Below are 17,252 nucleotides of genomic sequence, written 5' to 3' on the forward strand. Positions count from 1 at the left end.
GATGAGTACGGACGCGCACCATATGATGAGCGCGAATGCGCACAGGTGCGAACGCACACAGATGAGGGTGTTCATGAGGCGCATGACACTATGGGGTTCCGCTAACCTCCGGACGTCGCTACAGATTAGCTTGACCAGAGGGTCCAGGGGGTGTGCGAGCGCCCTGGGGATTCATACTCGCACGTGTGAGTCGTGTGTAGGGAAGTACTACACATCCAATTTGTCCGAGACTGGAGGCCACCACTAAGATAATTAGAGATAGGTCCCTATATCATGATTGCATGTATTCTTTGAAATGCTCAGGCCGTGTGCCACATCATTTTTCAGGTAAAGGCAAGGCACACTTGTACGGAGGACGGCGGCATCGTGAGCAGAGACTGTGGCACGTGCATAGGGTTGATTCATATTTAAATTTCTAGTCTTAAGTTAGAATAGGTTGTTTTGCATTTCATTGTTTTAAATTATTTTGTATTTGTTTTTCTTTTCTCTAAATTTTAGTGGTTCATATTTATTTCATATTTAAATACGTAAGACTATGGCTGTGTTTTCCATAGAAAAGTTGTTTTAAACTTTTTTTTTTTTTAGTTTACGTTATAAATTATGTTCATGTAAGTTTTATTTCCGCATTATAGATGAGCATGAGACGTTAGTAGCGACTCTGAGTATATGGAAATTTAGGGTCATTACAACATTAAACGCAATTATTTGGTTTTTATGAATTTTATTCACAGACATCTTATTTTTATACATCTAGTCCAAAACTTCAATTAAAGCAATCCTTGAAAGTTTTGGTTATAATGTTTGAAAATAAAACGTATGAAATCAAATATTGAAAAAGAAGGTAGGTTCAATTATTTAATTTTTAGATAATTAAATTTTGTTAAAAATAATTTTTAATAAATAAGTAATTCATTTTTTAATTATTTTTTTGTCAAAATAAATTTAATATATACATTTAAAATTTTTATTATTTATTTATTATAATTAAATAATTAATTATGTAATTTTGTAAAATTAATTAATTTAGTTTATTAAAAATAAAATAAATTAAGATATGAAATGTTATCAAACTTTTATATAAATAAATAATATTTATTTAGTTCTGATAATTATTTCTAACAATTTTATTAGCTAATTTTAGATAATATATTTAATTGTTGTTAGTTAATTTATTTTAAATAAATCAAATTATTAAAATAATTTTATAACTTTCATTATATTATAAATATTATGTCTTTATTTTCAAGTTTATTTAGCCGTCAATATTAATGATTATTCTCCCAAGAAGATTTAAAATGAAAAATAATAATAAGCCTAAGTTATGAGAAATTTTTTTAAATTCATATTAAAAAATTGGAGAAAGAAATTAGATAAATAGAGAAAAAAAAAATCGAAGTGTACAAATGATAACCCATGAAAACATAAACTACACTGATGTCCCGAGTCGACACTCCTCTATGACAGCACAACTCTTGAGCACTCTCCAACCTCGACCTGTTCCTATATTCACCAAGAACAAAAAAGGAAAAACAGATGAGTATACTCAATAAGCAATTTACTTGATGGCCTTCATCACATCTAATTTCGGTTTCCATGGATTTTTCTTTAGGTTTAAGAAGGTTCGAACCTAAACCTACAACTCTCTAAGCTTCTATGTAGGTCCGGAAGTTCTTGGAACAACCATCATGAGTCAACTACCTTTGTAGTCAAATTTCTACACGCAATAGAACTACTCACCTTAACATCAACCTTGTCTCATTTCTACCATAACTACATGTGTAGTCCCAAATCTCTCTTTCGGATTGGTTTAACGATATTGGGACATTAGCCTTGTTCCATTTCTACACTCAAGAGAAACATTCACCTTTAAATTATTTTGAGTTCCGGGGATTTTCTAAGCATTTTTCTCTTCTACACCAACTTGAAATTAGAACTCTAAGACCCTCAATAAAATTCCAAAAATTTAAACTTTCAAGAAAAAAATTGAGAAATTAATCCTCATCGGGGCTTAGGTGTTGCACAATCACATGCAATCATGGTTCATGGTAGAACCTATCTTTTCGTTATTATTCCTTGAGCTCTACTTTTTTTTTTCAAGTAGGTTTATATGTGTAGTACTTCTCTACACACGATTCATGCACACACGCGCATAACCCATGATAACTCTCTAAAAGTAGAGTCATATCAAGTCTTTTTGTAGTTAATATTGCACTCTTATTCACCATTTACTCATTTATTACCCAATTTATTCTACTTAGTGAGCATGGAATCGTTTATTGCAGTCCAACATGAAAAAAAAAATGATTTGGCATAAATCAATCTTAATTGTATATTTAATTGAGTTATGTGGTAAAATTTCAGACATTTATGCTAAACCATGTGGGGGTAGCAAATTTGGAAACTAATGGGGGATGACATGAAAATTTTAAATCCACGTCAGCAGTCCAAGTGGGTCATTGACTACCAAATGAGGAACATTCTATGTGGACTACTTATTACTTTTCAGCCCTAAAGGGGAACCCATGCTCAATATAAAAGGAAAAGGAATACCAAGGGGAGGAGAGCCACATTTTGGGGAGAAAATCGAATTACACAGCAGTAGCCTCTGCTGCAGTGAACTGCTGTGAAACCAAAGAAGAAGAAGAAAACCCTAATCCAGCAGCTGTTGACAGCAGAAGAAAAAGGAGACCAACAAGGATTGATTAGGGCAAAGAGGTGGACGTGAGAGCTCAAGAGAAGGGAATTTCCATTGACGAATGGCAACAAACCGGGATAACTCTCTATTTCTTTATTCTCTTTCCTTATTCCATTAATTTACATGATGAAAATACGGATTCCTCTGTTTAATTTAGTTTGTATGGAGAGCTAAACTTAATAGGGGAGGCGAGAGAGTTTTATATAGTTTAAGTATGTTGACGGTATGATTTTAGTTTATTAAAGAGTTGTTGTTAATGATTTACATGTATGCTTAATTAGCTACTTTACACACATAGTTGTTTCCTTATTCGGGAGAAGAGAGGGAGCAATGAAATCCTCTTTAATACTCTAGTTCCATAGCAAGGAGACTTGAAAGGTAATAGAAGGGTTAGGAATAATTCTTCTCCTATAGCCTTGTTAATAGAAATTACAACGATTATAGAAATAATCATCATTCATGACCCTCGGAAGTGGGCTTGAGAATCTATTAAAAGGAACTAAAATCTACCACAAAACTCAACAACTTATCTATTTAATCTCTCTTAGCCGAACCTTCCTCATTATAGTTGATTTTCTCATCATTTTCTGTTTTTCGACCGTAGTGGCACTCTGTTTTAGTTTTGTTTAAATAGTTAAAATCTCCAACACCCATTTGAATGTTACCCAAAAACTCACTTAATTTTCGGCGATAAAATTAACCAAAAAGATAGGTTTTTTGTGGAATCGATAATTTACTTATTACTTGCTACTTGTGATAGTGTATACTTGCACTTATTCTTGTGAATTTTACATCATTTTATTATATACATCCACAAGCGATCAACCCACTAGGTCGGCTCATATACGTATGTACCACAAGGATTGACTATAGGTTAATGCACGCTTACACTACCAGTAACGAATGAAAAGAAAGGAATGTGTACCATATCATGGGTACACATCCATACAAAAACATGCAGGAGAACTATCTCGTGTTGTGACATCATGCATAAAGTCCCTATTTTCAAATCATAGTACATAGTTATGATACTCGTCATACTTCCATATTTTTCATGACATTACATTCCCATGAGACATGCATACATGTACATGACATATCATTCATTTTTAACATACACGGTTGATCAAATGTCTCATAAGACAATACGTGAACATGGTGTCACAACCTACGTAGATTACATAGTGGGAGTACATGCATCATAGAAAGCTCATAAACATAACATCATATAAGCAATCAAACATAGATGGGTCACATGGTACGTTTTATTCATGTAATATCCAATTCATCTATCTAACCTAGCCCAAAGACATTCCAACAATAAGATCACTTACCATAGGCCTAAGCCAAAGTCACTAATTTTCTACACTGATGTTCGTTGGCTCCAACTTGTTGAGATCTGAGTATACCTATGATGTTCCATGACATCATAATTGGAATATCTCTAAGGAATTAAATCATTTAACTCCCTTAATTAGTCCAAATGAACTCAAAATATTTTAAATTGGCTAAACAGTAGTAGTAATCATACTGATCTCAAATGCTTCCAAATGCGTAAATATTCAATAGCGTCTATGGTTACATAAGACGAAGCACAGAGTGTGTTAAGCCAATCTCATCAACCTATTACCTCGTAAAAACATGTTGGGTCACCAATTATTGAGCCCATGTGCGACATTCCTATAAGACCAAGCATAAGGCCTCTAAAAAGAGGCAAATAACCATAAGGCCTCCAAAAAGAGGTAAAGTATAATCACAACCCAATTGTACAAGGTTTTGAAGGTAAAATAACAAAGGAAAATTGAAAAAAAAATATGGGAAAATGAAACTTTTTCCAATTATTACTAAACTTTTCGAATTTAAGAAGGGAAAATTGGTCAAGAAAGGTAAAGAACAATCTTTTAGAAAAATTTTGGATTTTTTTTTAGAAAAATAATATTAAAATATTCCGAAAGGGCCAAATTACCAAATTGTCCTTGAGAATACGGATAATTACGAAAATACCCTTACGGACCAGAATTAGATCTCCACGTTACCCTTCTGCACAAAATCCATTGTATCTCAAAATCGAGCGTTGGATCTCCTCTAAATTGGACTCAATCTAGAACGTTCATAGCTCATCCTATCCAATGGTGAATTTAAAACAAAGGTCGGCAAGGCTCTAATCGGAGCATATTTTTTCGGTTGAAGATCCAGATAGATCAAGGATGAAATTATAGCAATTTTGGACGTTTCAATGGCGGTGGATCCTCCCTCTATAAATTATGAATCATGAGCAACTATTAGGAGGACGAACCAAGTATTATCGAGTCCTCAAGCGAGAGTTATAAGCCTTCCATTTCTAGGTATCGTGTTCTCGGGTTTACCTCAAATTCGAGAGCCTATTGTCCATTATTTCTCTCCTAACTTGATTCTACAACTTGTAAATAAGATTACCCACAAGTTTGGTGAAGAAGGGAAGCGCCGAAAACACCGTAAACCCATTCCCCCAATCTTGTCCGCCATTGAAGAAGTTTGAAATTCAATCCGAGGCTACGGGCAAATTTACAAAGCAAAACCTATCTCAATCAGTTTCTGGACATGCAAGGATCTTTTTGTAAAGAACCGCGAATAGAATTAACCCCAAGAATGTGTGTAAGCAGAGGAATTAAATATCCGGTAAGAATTGGGGGTAAAACTTGAATCCTGATCTATAGTCCATAATACTCAAAATTGAGGATTTTATTAAATTTAGGGGACTTTAAGTTTATTTGATGAAGGAGTCGAAGACTAATTCGCCCTCAATTGAGTTGCCCAAAAGCAATCCAATCCTCCGTTCTCGATTGAGTTGCATACTGAGGAAGAGATCTCAAAATTAGCCTCAACCACACCGAAGCATCCCTTCAAATTTATTCCTCTAGCTTAAGTGAAGTATAAGGAGGATTTTTGGTGAAGGAAACGTGGCCTAAGAGTGCCTGGATAGCCCTACCCAATAACAAAACTCTTTTGGTTTGCTTTAGTGAAATATCAAGTTTTTTCTCAACTTTGGACGCTCATAACTTGCGTTGTTATCCACTGATCGCTTGTGGATATATAATAAAATGATGTAAAATTCACAAGAATAAGTGCAAGTATATACTACACAGGTAGCAACTAATAAGTAAATTATCGATTCCACCACAAACCATTCTTTTCGTTACTATTATTGCTAGAAATTAACTGATTTTAAACTAATGGGTGTTTGATTTTAAACTAATTAAACAAAATTAATGCAGACCGTCGCTAATGTCGAAAAATAGAAAGCAATGAGAAAATCAACAATAATAAAGAAGGTTCGGTTGGGAGAGACTAATGAGATAAGGTTCGGTTGGGAGAGACTAATGAGATAAGTTGTTGAGTTTTGCGTGGATTTTAGTTACATTTAATAGATTCTCAAGCACACTTCAGAGGGTCATACATATGAATACTTCCATAATCGTTTTTTAATTTCTAGCTGGCTCTAGGAGAAAAATTATTCCAAACTCTTCTATTACCTCTCGTATCTTCATACATAGTGAATACTTCCATAATCGTTTTTTAATTTCTAGCTGGCTCTAGGAGAAAAATTATTCCAAACTCTTCTATTACCTCTCGTATCTTGCATCAAGTTGAACTTCTTTTTTTTTTATCGGTTTTCACTACCTTTGGAGTATTAAGGAGAATTTCATTTCTTCCTCTCTTCTTCCGAATAAGAGAACAACTATGTATGTAAAGTAGTTAATTAAACACACACGTAAATTATTAACAACAACTCTTTAATAAACTAAAATCACACCGTCAACATACTTAAACTACGTAAAACTCTCTCGTCTCTCCTATAAAGTTTAGCTCTCCATTCAAACTGAATTAAACAGAGAAACCCACGTCTCAATCATATAAAATTGATAGAAAAAGAAAAGAGATAAAGGAATTATAGAGTTGTCAAGCTTTGTTGCTGTTCTTCAATGGAAGTTCCTTTCCGTTGAGCTCTCACGTCCACCTCTTTGCCCTAATCAGTCCTTCTTCATCTTCTTTTCCTTTTGGTGTCACCGCTGCTGTCTGTTACAATTTTTACTTCCCAAATGTGGCTCTCTCCTCTTTCTAGGAATTCTTTTCCTTTTATATTGGTTATTTTTTCCCATTTAGGGCCGAGAAAGAATAAAATCTTCCGTAAGATGTTTCTAATTGGGTAGTCAATGACCTATGTGGATTGATGGTGTGGATTAAAATTTTCATGTCATCCCCGAAAAGTTTGCTTTTTAAATTGCTTCAGCATTAGGGTCAACAATTTGTTTCCAGATTTGCTACAGCACCATGGTTCATCATAAATCATAAATGTTCTAAAAATTTACCAAATAACTCAATTTAATATACAATTAGACTCGATTCATACAAATTGATATTCTTGTCATGTTGAACCACATTGGACTATTTAATGTTTACTAATTAGAATAAATGGAGAAATTAATGAGAAAATGGTTTGTATGAGTGCAAAATTAACTACAAAAAGACTAGATATAACTCTACGTTTGGAGAGTTATCATACACGAACTCGTTAGATACCAATCTCAAACTCTTCTTTGACTCTTCGTCTTTAAGTTTCATAGAAGAATCGAGAGAAAAAAGGTCTTAGAATGGGCTAGAGAAGGCGACTTTCACACAGAAAAGATAAGGGGCATGCATCTTCTCTCCTACGGTAGGAAGAACACGATAACGTGGCCAGTTCAACCGCCTAAAAATTGGTCTCTTCTTGGTTTTTCATCAAATTGAACTTCTTTTTTATCGATTCTCATAAAATTTTCAGTAGTTCCAGAGACTAGACTCACTAAGAAAGCTGCCAAAGAAAATTTGGAGAAAATTGAGTATCGGAAGCTCAAGTAACAAGACCCCGAACACTAAACAAGAGGTAAGTAGCCATTTTGGACTTTTGTTAAGGAATACTGGTAGGAATTACATGTATTTCAATATATACCTTAAATCAAGTATAAATTAATAACATGAAAGAAAAACGTGAGGAAACCGTAAGTTAAGGATCCAAACCGGATATTTTGCTCGGGAATAAATTAACATTAGATTGACCCCCTAAATGAACTTCGTTGCCTATGAAATTTAAAAACTGGGCATAATATGGTATGCTAAAGTCACGTATGAAATTTGGTAGCGGTTGGACATGCCTATGTTGGTAAACCGAGAAAAATTGTAAATTGACCATAATGCCCTTCATCCATAATAATCTCGTTTTAACGACCCTTAAGACACCGAAGTAATGTGAAACTTTAAACTCAACCTTGAAATAGAGTTATCAAGGTACTAGTAAGATTTCACGTCCCTAGGATCACGTTAAGTTGCCCTCTAATGTTACCTAAGTTAAACCTAATAAGTTTGTAGGACTACCTCATGGTAAATTATACCAGCCTAGGTTCATTATGAATCATGTGCCAAAGATATACCTAGGATAATTGGACAATCATACTCATGGTAAATAATTTGCTAAGATTTATGCCCAAAAATTACCGTTATTTTCCATCATGCGTGTGCTTCGAGACCCTATTCCTCTTTTAGGTGGGAGACCCTATTCCTCTTTTAGGTGGGATGCCTTGTGCTATGTATCACGAACGGGATATCATGAAGGGCCTCCTATTTTCCTCACCTAGATGAGATGCCTTGCACCAGGATTTACTGCCTTGCACCAGGATTTACTGGCAGGATGACACGATCATGATTTCACCACTCATGATCATGATTGCACCACTCGTGTTCGCTAGGAGAGAATTAAGGGTCATTTGAGGGGAAGTTTTTCCGATGAGAAAGAGACATGTAATAAGGTGAACTTTAAGTGTCAAGGCCCTGAAAACCAATTGAGGTTTAACGTTCTATCCTAAGGTCGCGATGAAGAGCCTACAAGTAGGCTACTTACTAAGTTTTTACTCACTCCATGTCTATCATTTTTTTTCAAGTAATTAGGGTCTAGTTAAGGACGGGAGCGGACTTTGAAGCGAGGGTCATAGACTAACCTTCATTTTTAGACTTAGTATATTTTGAGTTTAGTCTGTTTCTTATTTTGTGTTTGAACGACTCCTTAAATATAACTTAGAACTTCAATAGTTTGCATTTCTAGTTTAGTCATTATTCAAAACCTTACAAATGAGAGATAAGAGAGGAACCCTTCGTTCGATCAACCACGATAAAATTCACACCAATTAATCAAAACCCAAAATGGACAATAACATGATCTACTATGGCAACTCACGTACGACAATGGTGAAATCAAAATGTTGGGCCACGTCGACGACAGAACGGCGACATACAAAGCCGATCGAAAGAGAAAAATCAAGAGGCGAGGGAGAGAACGGTAGCAGCTTGTGGCTAGTTTTTAAGGCTGATTCAGCTCAAGCCCACCGCTAGCAGATATTGTTTCTTTGAGTTTTTCCTTTTAGACTTTCCCTAGGTTTTTAAAATGCGTCCACTACGGAGAGGTTTTCACACCCTTATAAAACATATTTAGTCCTCCTCCCCAACCGACGTTGGATCTCACAATCCACCCCTCTTCGAAGCCCAACGTTCTCGCTAGCACTCGTTCCTTTCTCCAATCGATGTGGGACCCCCCAATCCACTCTTCTTCAGGGCCCAGTGTCCTTGTTGGCACATCGCCTAATGGACTCGGCCTCTTCGCTGACACATCGCTCGGTGTCTGACTCTAATACCATTTATAACAGTCCAAGCCCACCACTAGCGATATTGTTCTTTTCGGGCTTTTCCTTTAATTTCAAGCTTTCCCTCTGTTCTTAAAATACTTATGCTAGTAAGAGATTTCCACACCCTTGTAAAAATGTTTCGTTATCCTCTCCAACCGATGTGGGATCTCATTCCATCGCTAGCAGATATTGTCTTTTTCAGATTTTTCCTTCCGTACTTCCACTCAAGGTTTTTAAAACACGTCTGCTAGAAAGAGGTTTCTACGTCTTATATTTCATTCTCTTCTTCAATCGATGTGGAATCTCACAGTTGATCACTCATGAGTGCGAATTTGTATGTAAAATGCTTTGAAAAGCTCCAATAATCTTTCAGCAATTTGTGACATTCAGGTTCAGCACCATACTATGTGATCTAACAAAAATAAAAGCACGTTAGGGTCCCAGAGTGCTGTAAAAATGATAAATGTAACCAAAACATAGAGCTTTTGATCTCAATTGAGTTCACTTTTTTGTTTGTATGTAGGTGACATGACACTACTCTGTACCTTAAAGGCTTTTTTTCTAACATTGTCGTGAATCACGACTCTCTTGTCGTTTTTTCTTGAATGATTATCAAAGCTGTCGTACAAATTTGTCGAGTTTTAACACGTGGCTGCACCGTGATTAATGATAGGAATGAACATTCCACGACCTTTTCAAGCTAAAATTATAAACGTTAAGGTTGAGCAAAATGACACTTAAATATATGGAGATATTCATGCCCTTGTATTCTCTAACTCGAGGCAAATCAAATCTCCACTACTAATAAAAGCATAAGATTTGTAAGAGTCTCTCAAAAAAAATCAAAGAATTCTCTAATTCTCAGACGAAGAAATTGTGTCGGGATATTACTTCGATCTGAAGTTGCACTATTATACATTATATGATAAATTGTATTTATGGATATAAATATTACCAAAGTTACCCGATGACTACTGATTTTCTAAAAACAATTTGTTTATGATCTAATCATAAATTAAGTCTCTTTCTATCGGTCGGAGGGTGGAACCCAGTCCCCGAAATCTCAAAACAAGCACTCAAAGACACTATTCATCTGCTTATTATATATGGAAAGGTGTGAATTTCATCTTATGAGATTATTTTCTTAATTTCTTATTTGGTCAAGTCTTCAAAATAGTAGACGGATTGAATCAGCTATAGACAAGCCTTCATAGACAAAAGTTCGTAACTCACCCTCTATTCCATGGCTCTTCAACCAATATCGTCTATCGCCCAGAATATCGTTGTCCTTATCTAGAAAAAACATAAGATTGTGTAGTATAAAATACACAATGGGTGAGATTAGTGTTAGGGTCGAGAAATGCAATCACATGCAAACATGAATCATATTATTAGTCCCTAATACGATCTAAAACCCTGATCTTGGATTTCAGTTATTTGTTATGCTCAAGATGTGCATCAACCTCGTGCACATAGTTTTATATGCTCCACTTTCTTACACGCATAGCTCACCAAGCTCACATCATTTTCATGACCCCTAAGTTTGGCTAGATACATATCAATTTTGTATGCAAGTGGTATCATTTCATTCCCACCAACCCAACACTAAATAATTTAATACGAGTAACGGAATTAGAATATATCTTTTTTTTTTCTCATGTTTATATAAAAAAAAACGTTAGTTTTAATACATAATATATTAGTCGCTCTATATTTAGGCCTTATGAGCAACACAACTTAAAACATTAAACAAGCTAAAACAACATGGTATGGCTCTATATGACACATGTTTCAGATTTGCTTCTATCTTGACTCAGCTCCTTCTTGTCACTTTATTCAACAAATAAATTCGTAATCCAAACTAAATAATACGAATCGAATGAGTCAGTTCGAATTTTTTAGATCATCAAAATTTTTAAACACTCGAGAAATATGTTTTTACTCTATTGCCGAAACAACGAGAAAACAAGTGAAAGAGGAAGAGGGAGATGGAGAGCAACACTAATTAATCCTATGCTCGAGTGGAGATTCTTGGTTGGTCCCAAATTTATGGCAATTAGAGTCTGATTAATACCTTAAAATAATATAGACATGTTCTTCGAGCCCGAGAGAGAATTTTTTCTCTTACCTAAATGGGGCCGAAGACAATGACAAGGACGACCCCAATTTGTTTCCATCCTCCGTCTCATCCTAATATATATATATATATATATATATATATATATATATATATATATATATATATATATAATTTCTATATTAGAAATAAATGAAGGATTTTTCTTAAACAAGATGTCAACAATGGTTTATTTAAAGACATGATTAAGCGTTGAGAAGCACAAAACGTGAAGAATTCAAAAATTAAAATTAAAATTATTTATTATTTTTTAATTATTTACACAAAAAAAAAAATTAGATATTTTGAAGCTTATCCAAACAAATAAAACCACATTTGTTCTTGCTGGAGAAGAAAAGAATCTTCTATCATCACCGTACACGTGTACGGCAGATGTTCGAAGTAGTGCCAGTACAAAGCTGTCTACTTAATTGTCAAAAACGATAAGAGAAAAAATTGCAGTTCCTTGCGTATCTACCGTTGAAAACTCTCTGAACCTCTCGCCTTGGTTCTTGTCTTCGAGGTGAAACGCTCCTTCCATCTCTCTGATTTTTTCTTTTTGTTTTTTGCTTCGGTGTTTTGTTTCTTTATTGAATCTCTTTGATCGTCGATCGCGTTCTGTTTTGGTGTCGAATTCTGTACTGATATTGCTTCGTTTATTCTGTTATCTTAATGTTCTTTTATTGCTTTATTTAGATCTTTGGAGCATTTGAATTTTAGATGCCAGTACTTCTTAATCGTTGAGTGTTGCGAGTGCACTTAATTCCAACACTGATTTACTTCGATTGTGCTGATTTTTCCCCATTTTCCATGTTTTCGCCTGTTGAAAGGACTTAATCGTGGCTACGTGTTCTTTGTTAGACCACCGATTAAATTTTCTTTTCTAAAACTTGACTTGTTGGATGGACTTCATTCTGTGGAATCGTGCTGTATTTTGTAATCAACTTTTTGGATAGCATACTTAGCTTCTGGAATTAAATAGCTTACAGTTTGTCGGAATCTTGAGAAGTCTGTGCATATGTAATTTGTATGTATGTGTGCAAGCCAGATTGTATGTGAATATTCTGTGCTTTCTCCTGAGGCTGCTGATTAAAAGTATAAAACTATGGATCAAATGTGATTTTCCCCTTGGCACTGTCCTTTGAAATGAGGCAGGTTTCCTCTGTAAACGATCTCTTAAATAAAAAACTAAATAAAACAAATGAAAGAAGTTTATTGGGTTTGCACATATTATTAAACAATCTTATCCAAGCCTCAATTTCTTTAGTTTTTCCTTATCTCTGTTGAGGATTGTTGGTGGGGAGTCCCACCTTGGCTAATTAAGGAGATGATCATGAGTTTATAAGTAAGGAATATATCTTCACTGATATGAGGTCTTTTGGGAAAACCAAAAGTAAAGCCGTGAGAGCTTATGCTCAAAGTGGACAATATCATACCATTGTGGAGGTTCATGATTCCTAACCATCTCTATATTATATAAAGTGCTTATTATATATATGTCTGTGTCTATGTCTGTGTCTGTGTGTCACCAAACAAAGCTTGCACGTTTTGCGTTGCCCAGGCTTGCCTCGACAGACTGCTGCACTTGAGTGCGGTTTGTATTTTAAGTGACAGTAAATGACTTCTGCTTTGACATATCGATGATTAAAGAATCATAAAGTTCTGTGGTTTTTTTTTTTTTTTTTTTTTTTTTGAAATATGAAATTTGGTATATAGATATTAATTAGTCTGCTAACCTTTTGCATCGTGTAATGAATTGTTGCCGTTGTGACTACCATCGGACTCTAATATAGCGTGTTCTCAATTGACAGTGAGCAACATGGGTACAAGACTTAAGCTTTTTACAGCCTTGCTCTTCATTTGCTTCCTTATGTTTCCAATGGTGTTTTCTGCATCTAACGATGGGAAGGTTAGAATTGGACTGAAACGGAGGAAGTTCGGCCAGAACATTCGAGTTGCTAGCAAGATTGCAACCAAGGAAGGAGTTTCCTTGAAAAATTCTGTTGAGAAATTGGGAGATTCAGCTGATACTGATATTGTAGCATTGAAGAATTACTTGAATGCTCAGTATTTTGGTGAGATTGGTATTGGTACGCCCCCTCAGAAGTTTACTGTTATTTTTGACACTGGCAGTTCAAATTTGTGGGTTCCATCATCCAAGTGCTTCTCTGTAAGTTCCCATCATCTTAATTATGAAAAGATTTATCTGTCCTTTATAAAAGAACACGCGGTGATTTTGAGTTATCTGTAGGTTGCTTGTCTACTCCATTCCAAGTACAAGTCAAAGCGTTCAAGTACTTACGAAAAGAATGGTTAGTACTCTTCCTAGCTAGTATTATGGTTGCAAAATTGTCTTCTTCTTATCGATACTTTTTACTAATGCATTTGAGTCCCCCATGCTTCTTTTGTGATATCATAAACGTTATTAAATGCATTGCACAGGTAAACATGCTTCGATTCAATATGGGACTGGTGCTATTTCTGGCTACTTCAGTGAAGACCATGTTAAAGTTGGCGACCTAATAGTTAAGAAACAGGTATTTGTTTATGTTTATTTCTGTTCTTTTCATTTATTTATTCTTGGTTGTCTTTTAGTTTTATAATATTTTTCATTCCAGGAATTTATCGAGGCAACTAAGGAACCCAGCCTCACGTTTGTACTTGCCCAATTTGATGGCATACTTGGACTTGGCTTTAAAGAGATCTCAGTTGGAGATGCAGTGCCTGTATGGTATGTGGATGCGTTATGTAAAGAAGAGTTGTTATTGATGGTATAGATTACTAAATGTTTAGTAATCATTCAGGTACAACATGGTTGACCAAAACCTTGTAAAGGAACCTGTTTTCTCGTTTTGGTTCAATCGAAATGAAGATGAGGAACAAGGCGGTGAAATTGTCTTTGGTGGTGTCGATCCAAATCACTACAAGGGGGAGCATACATATGTTCCAGTTACCAAAAAAGGATATTGGCAGGTTCGAAATCTGTGCTTCTTATAAATAGTTTACATGTAATATATCATTGTCTTTGTTACTAGCTGATTATTAGGAAACAATTTTGATATCATTTTCTATGTTGACAGTTTGATATGGGCGATGTCCTGATCAATGGGAGTACCACTGGTATGTTCAAAACTATCGTGATCAACCAAAATATTGTTTTCATATCTGCCTCTATTAATATTGACTTCAAAAAATCCGGTCGCAGAATTTTGTTCAGGTGGTTGCTCAGCTATTGCTGATTCAGGAACTTCTTTGTTGGCTGGTCCAACGGTGTGTGCTACCCTTCATGTGCATTAATGAAGTTAAAAACACGTTTATTTACTTGTAGCATATGATTTTCTTATGTTTTAGGATGCCTTCAATTTAGCTCCATTCATATTAAACCGTTGATTTTCTCCTTCGCATTAATCTACTTTCGAAGATCTTATGGTTTCGAAGATCTTATTGTCCTATTTTCCTATGCTCTGAGGTTTCTTGGTTGCATTAATTTTTATGGTTGGCTGAGATTTACCCCTTATTTTCAGTCTATTATTACTCAAGTTAATCATGCCATTGGGGCCTCGGGGGTCGTAAGTGAGGAATGCAAGACTGTAGTTGCAGAATATGGAGAAACCATAATCAAAATGCTATTAGCAAAGGTATTGATGTCTCTCTTTACATTATCAAAGCTTCAACATAAGAATCTCATTTGTTCAATTCTCTCGACTATTTTTACTCTTTTTTGGCAGGATCAACCCAAGAAAATCTGCTCTACACTTGGTTTGTGTACTTTTGACGGGACGCGTGGTGTAAGGTTTGAATTTTTTTTCCCTCAATTTTTCCTAGGTTCATTTCCAAGGGTAATATTTACGTTCCGTTCCATCTTTTGGTGACGTTTCAGTATGGGGATTGAGAGCGTTGTGGATAACACGACACAGAAATCTTCGAATGGGTTGCATGATGTTATGTGCAACGCATGTGAGATGGCAGTTGTATGGGCACAAAGCCAGCTAAAGGATGAGAAAACACAAGACCAGATTCTTAATTATATAGATGGGGTAAAACAAAACAACTCTTCACCCTCTGAAATTTCCTTCAAAACTCTTCTTCACCTACTCATGTGATCGTCTACTGTTATTGCAGCTCTGCGAGAAGCTGCCCAGTCCAATGGGAGAATCAGTAATTGATTGTGATTCCTTGTCTACTTTGCCTTCCGTTTCATTTACCATTGGTGGGAAGGTCTTTGATCTTAAGCCTGAGCAGGTAAGATATGTTCGGTCATGTTCGGTATCTTCCACGTCCGGTCTCTTCCCTGGGAAAAACATTTTCTTTAATTTTCATCTGGGCATTTCTTTTAGATCTGCTAGCAATCTTGTTCATTTGCAAAGCTAGTTTGCAAACCATAATGAGTTTGTTTTACATTTATCACACTTTACTGAATCTATTATGTATTTCTTGGACTGCGACCAGTATGTGCTCAAAGTCACCCAGGGACCTGTAACTGAATGCATCAGTGGATTTGCAGCTCTGGACGTGCCACCTCCACGGGGACCCCTCTGGTTAGTTTTTATTTTTCTTAAATTACGTGTTGGATCGAAATCGGCGCTTTAGCTAACATGGTATTGTTCATCACATAGGATCTTGGGGGATGTTTTCATGGGTACCTACCATACTGTATTTGACTATGGAAACTTGAGAGTTGGATTTGCAGAAGCTGCTTAAGTGCTCAAATTTCAACTTGCTTTGTATCATAAAGTTCCCAGTTTCCACGATTCTCGTTGTCAAATAAGCTTATGGTAGCTGTTCATGTAAATATGTATTTAGCAACTTTCTCTGTGGTAACCGACTATATACTTAAGAAACAAAGACCTTCTGGATATTTGGACTGTTTAGGGGTTGGGATTTACATGCCACCATCTATTTAAGTGTGGACTTGGTACTTTTATTGATGATCTCTCAAGCATCAAGTCCTTGATAGCTGATTAATGATTTCGTTAGGAATTATGGTTCTCCGTAATGATATGATATCGTCCATTTTGAGCATAAACTCTCATTTGGTTTTTCGTTTCCCCTAAAGGCTTTATACTAATAGTGATTCTCCCAACAATCTTCAACAGATTTTGTTAGAGAATGTTAAATTTGTGGGTTGACATATCTACCGTACCTCTCTCTACGTGACCCTTTACCCATCCTCGCTTTGTATTTGAACGTCTCGAAGTCTTGTCTTTGGTCATTTGGGTTAGTTATCCCGCCTACTTTTTGGACATTTTGGACTCCTATGGCCCTTTGCTCCACGACCGAAACATACATTAGTTCTTGCCAAGCATTCTCCCTTATTTAGCCTTTTTGTACTTAGCCTTCGGTTATTGTTTTGCTTATGGGGCCTTTGATGTGTCTTTGGAGCGTCCTTATCAAGTCCTCTCTTGTGTCTTGCTTGCTCCACTTTTTTGTCCTTTTGGTGGTGCATGTCTAGTGTTACAAACGCTTTTTCTTGGCAACAGATTGGGTGATGGTGCGGCACGCAGTCTCAGCACTGAGTGAGTCAAGCCAACTTCGGATCACGTTGCCTACGATCGGGCAACGTGTATTCAAACCTCGGGCTCCGATTTGAAGAGAAGATTTAGAAAATGGGGGGAGGGGGGTTGGAAAAAGAGTTTTGAAAGCAAGAATGAGAGAGACATTGAGAGTGGTGTTATATAGCATGCAAGCAAAAAGGTAACAACAATGGCTTAAACAGTATATAACTTTTCGGGTAGGGAGAATTTGACAA

The 17,252-nt window shown here is 35.7% G+C and overlaps 1 protein-coding gene across 1 annotated transcript; it reads left to right on the plus strand.

Moving 5' to 3' along the window:
- Positions 1–11,921: 11,921 nt before the first annotated feature.
- On the plus strand, positions 11,922–16,471 carry LOC111810790 (aspartic proteinase A1-like). The gene is made up of 14 exons (XM_023697582.1): positions 11,922–12,026; positions 13,315–13,673; positions 13,755–13,815; positions 13,946–14,040; positions 14,122–14,234; positions 14,308–14,476; positions 14,584–14,623; positions 14,709–14,773; positions 15,028–15,141; positions 15,232–15,296; positions 15,384–15,540; positions 15,626–15,745; positions 15,953–16,041; positions 16,120–16,471. Exons 2-14 carry the CDS (start codon positions 13,323–13,325, stop codon positions 16,202–16,204), a joined length of 1,524 nt encoding a protein of 507 aa, XP_023553350.1. The 5' UTR covers positions 11,922–12,026; positions 13,315–13,322; the 3' UTR covers positions 16,205–16,471.
- The last annotated feature ends 781 nt before the right edge of the window (positions 16,472–17,252 follow it).

This window comes from Cucurbita pepo, chromosome LG14, assembly GCF_002806865.2.
Source record: "Cucurbita pepo subsp. pepo cultivar mu-cu-16 chromosome LG14, ASM280686v2, whole genome shotgun sequence".
Classification (NCBI taxonomy): domain Eukaryota; kingdom Viridiplantae; phylum Streptophyta; class Magnoliopsida; order Cucurbitales; family Cucurbitaceae; genus Cucurbita; species Cucurbita pepo.

Coding starts and splice junctions, on each gene's coding strand:
- LOC111810790 (XM_023697582.1), top strand. CDS start 13,323: ATGGGTACAAGACTTAAGCTTTTTACAGCCTTGCTCTTCATTTGCTTC. Junction 14,235..14,307: donor GGAGATGCAGTGCCTGTATG/GTATGTGGATGC, acceptor GTAATCATTCAG/GTACAACATGGTTGACCAAA. Junction 16,042..16,119: donor CCTCCACGGGGACCCCTCTG/GTTAGTTTTTAT, acceptor TTCATCACATAG/GATCTTGGGGGATGTTTTCA.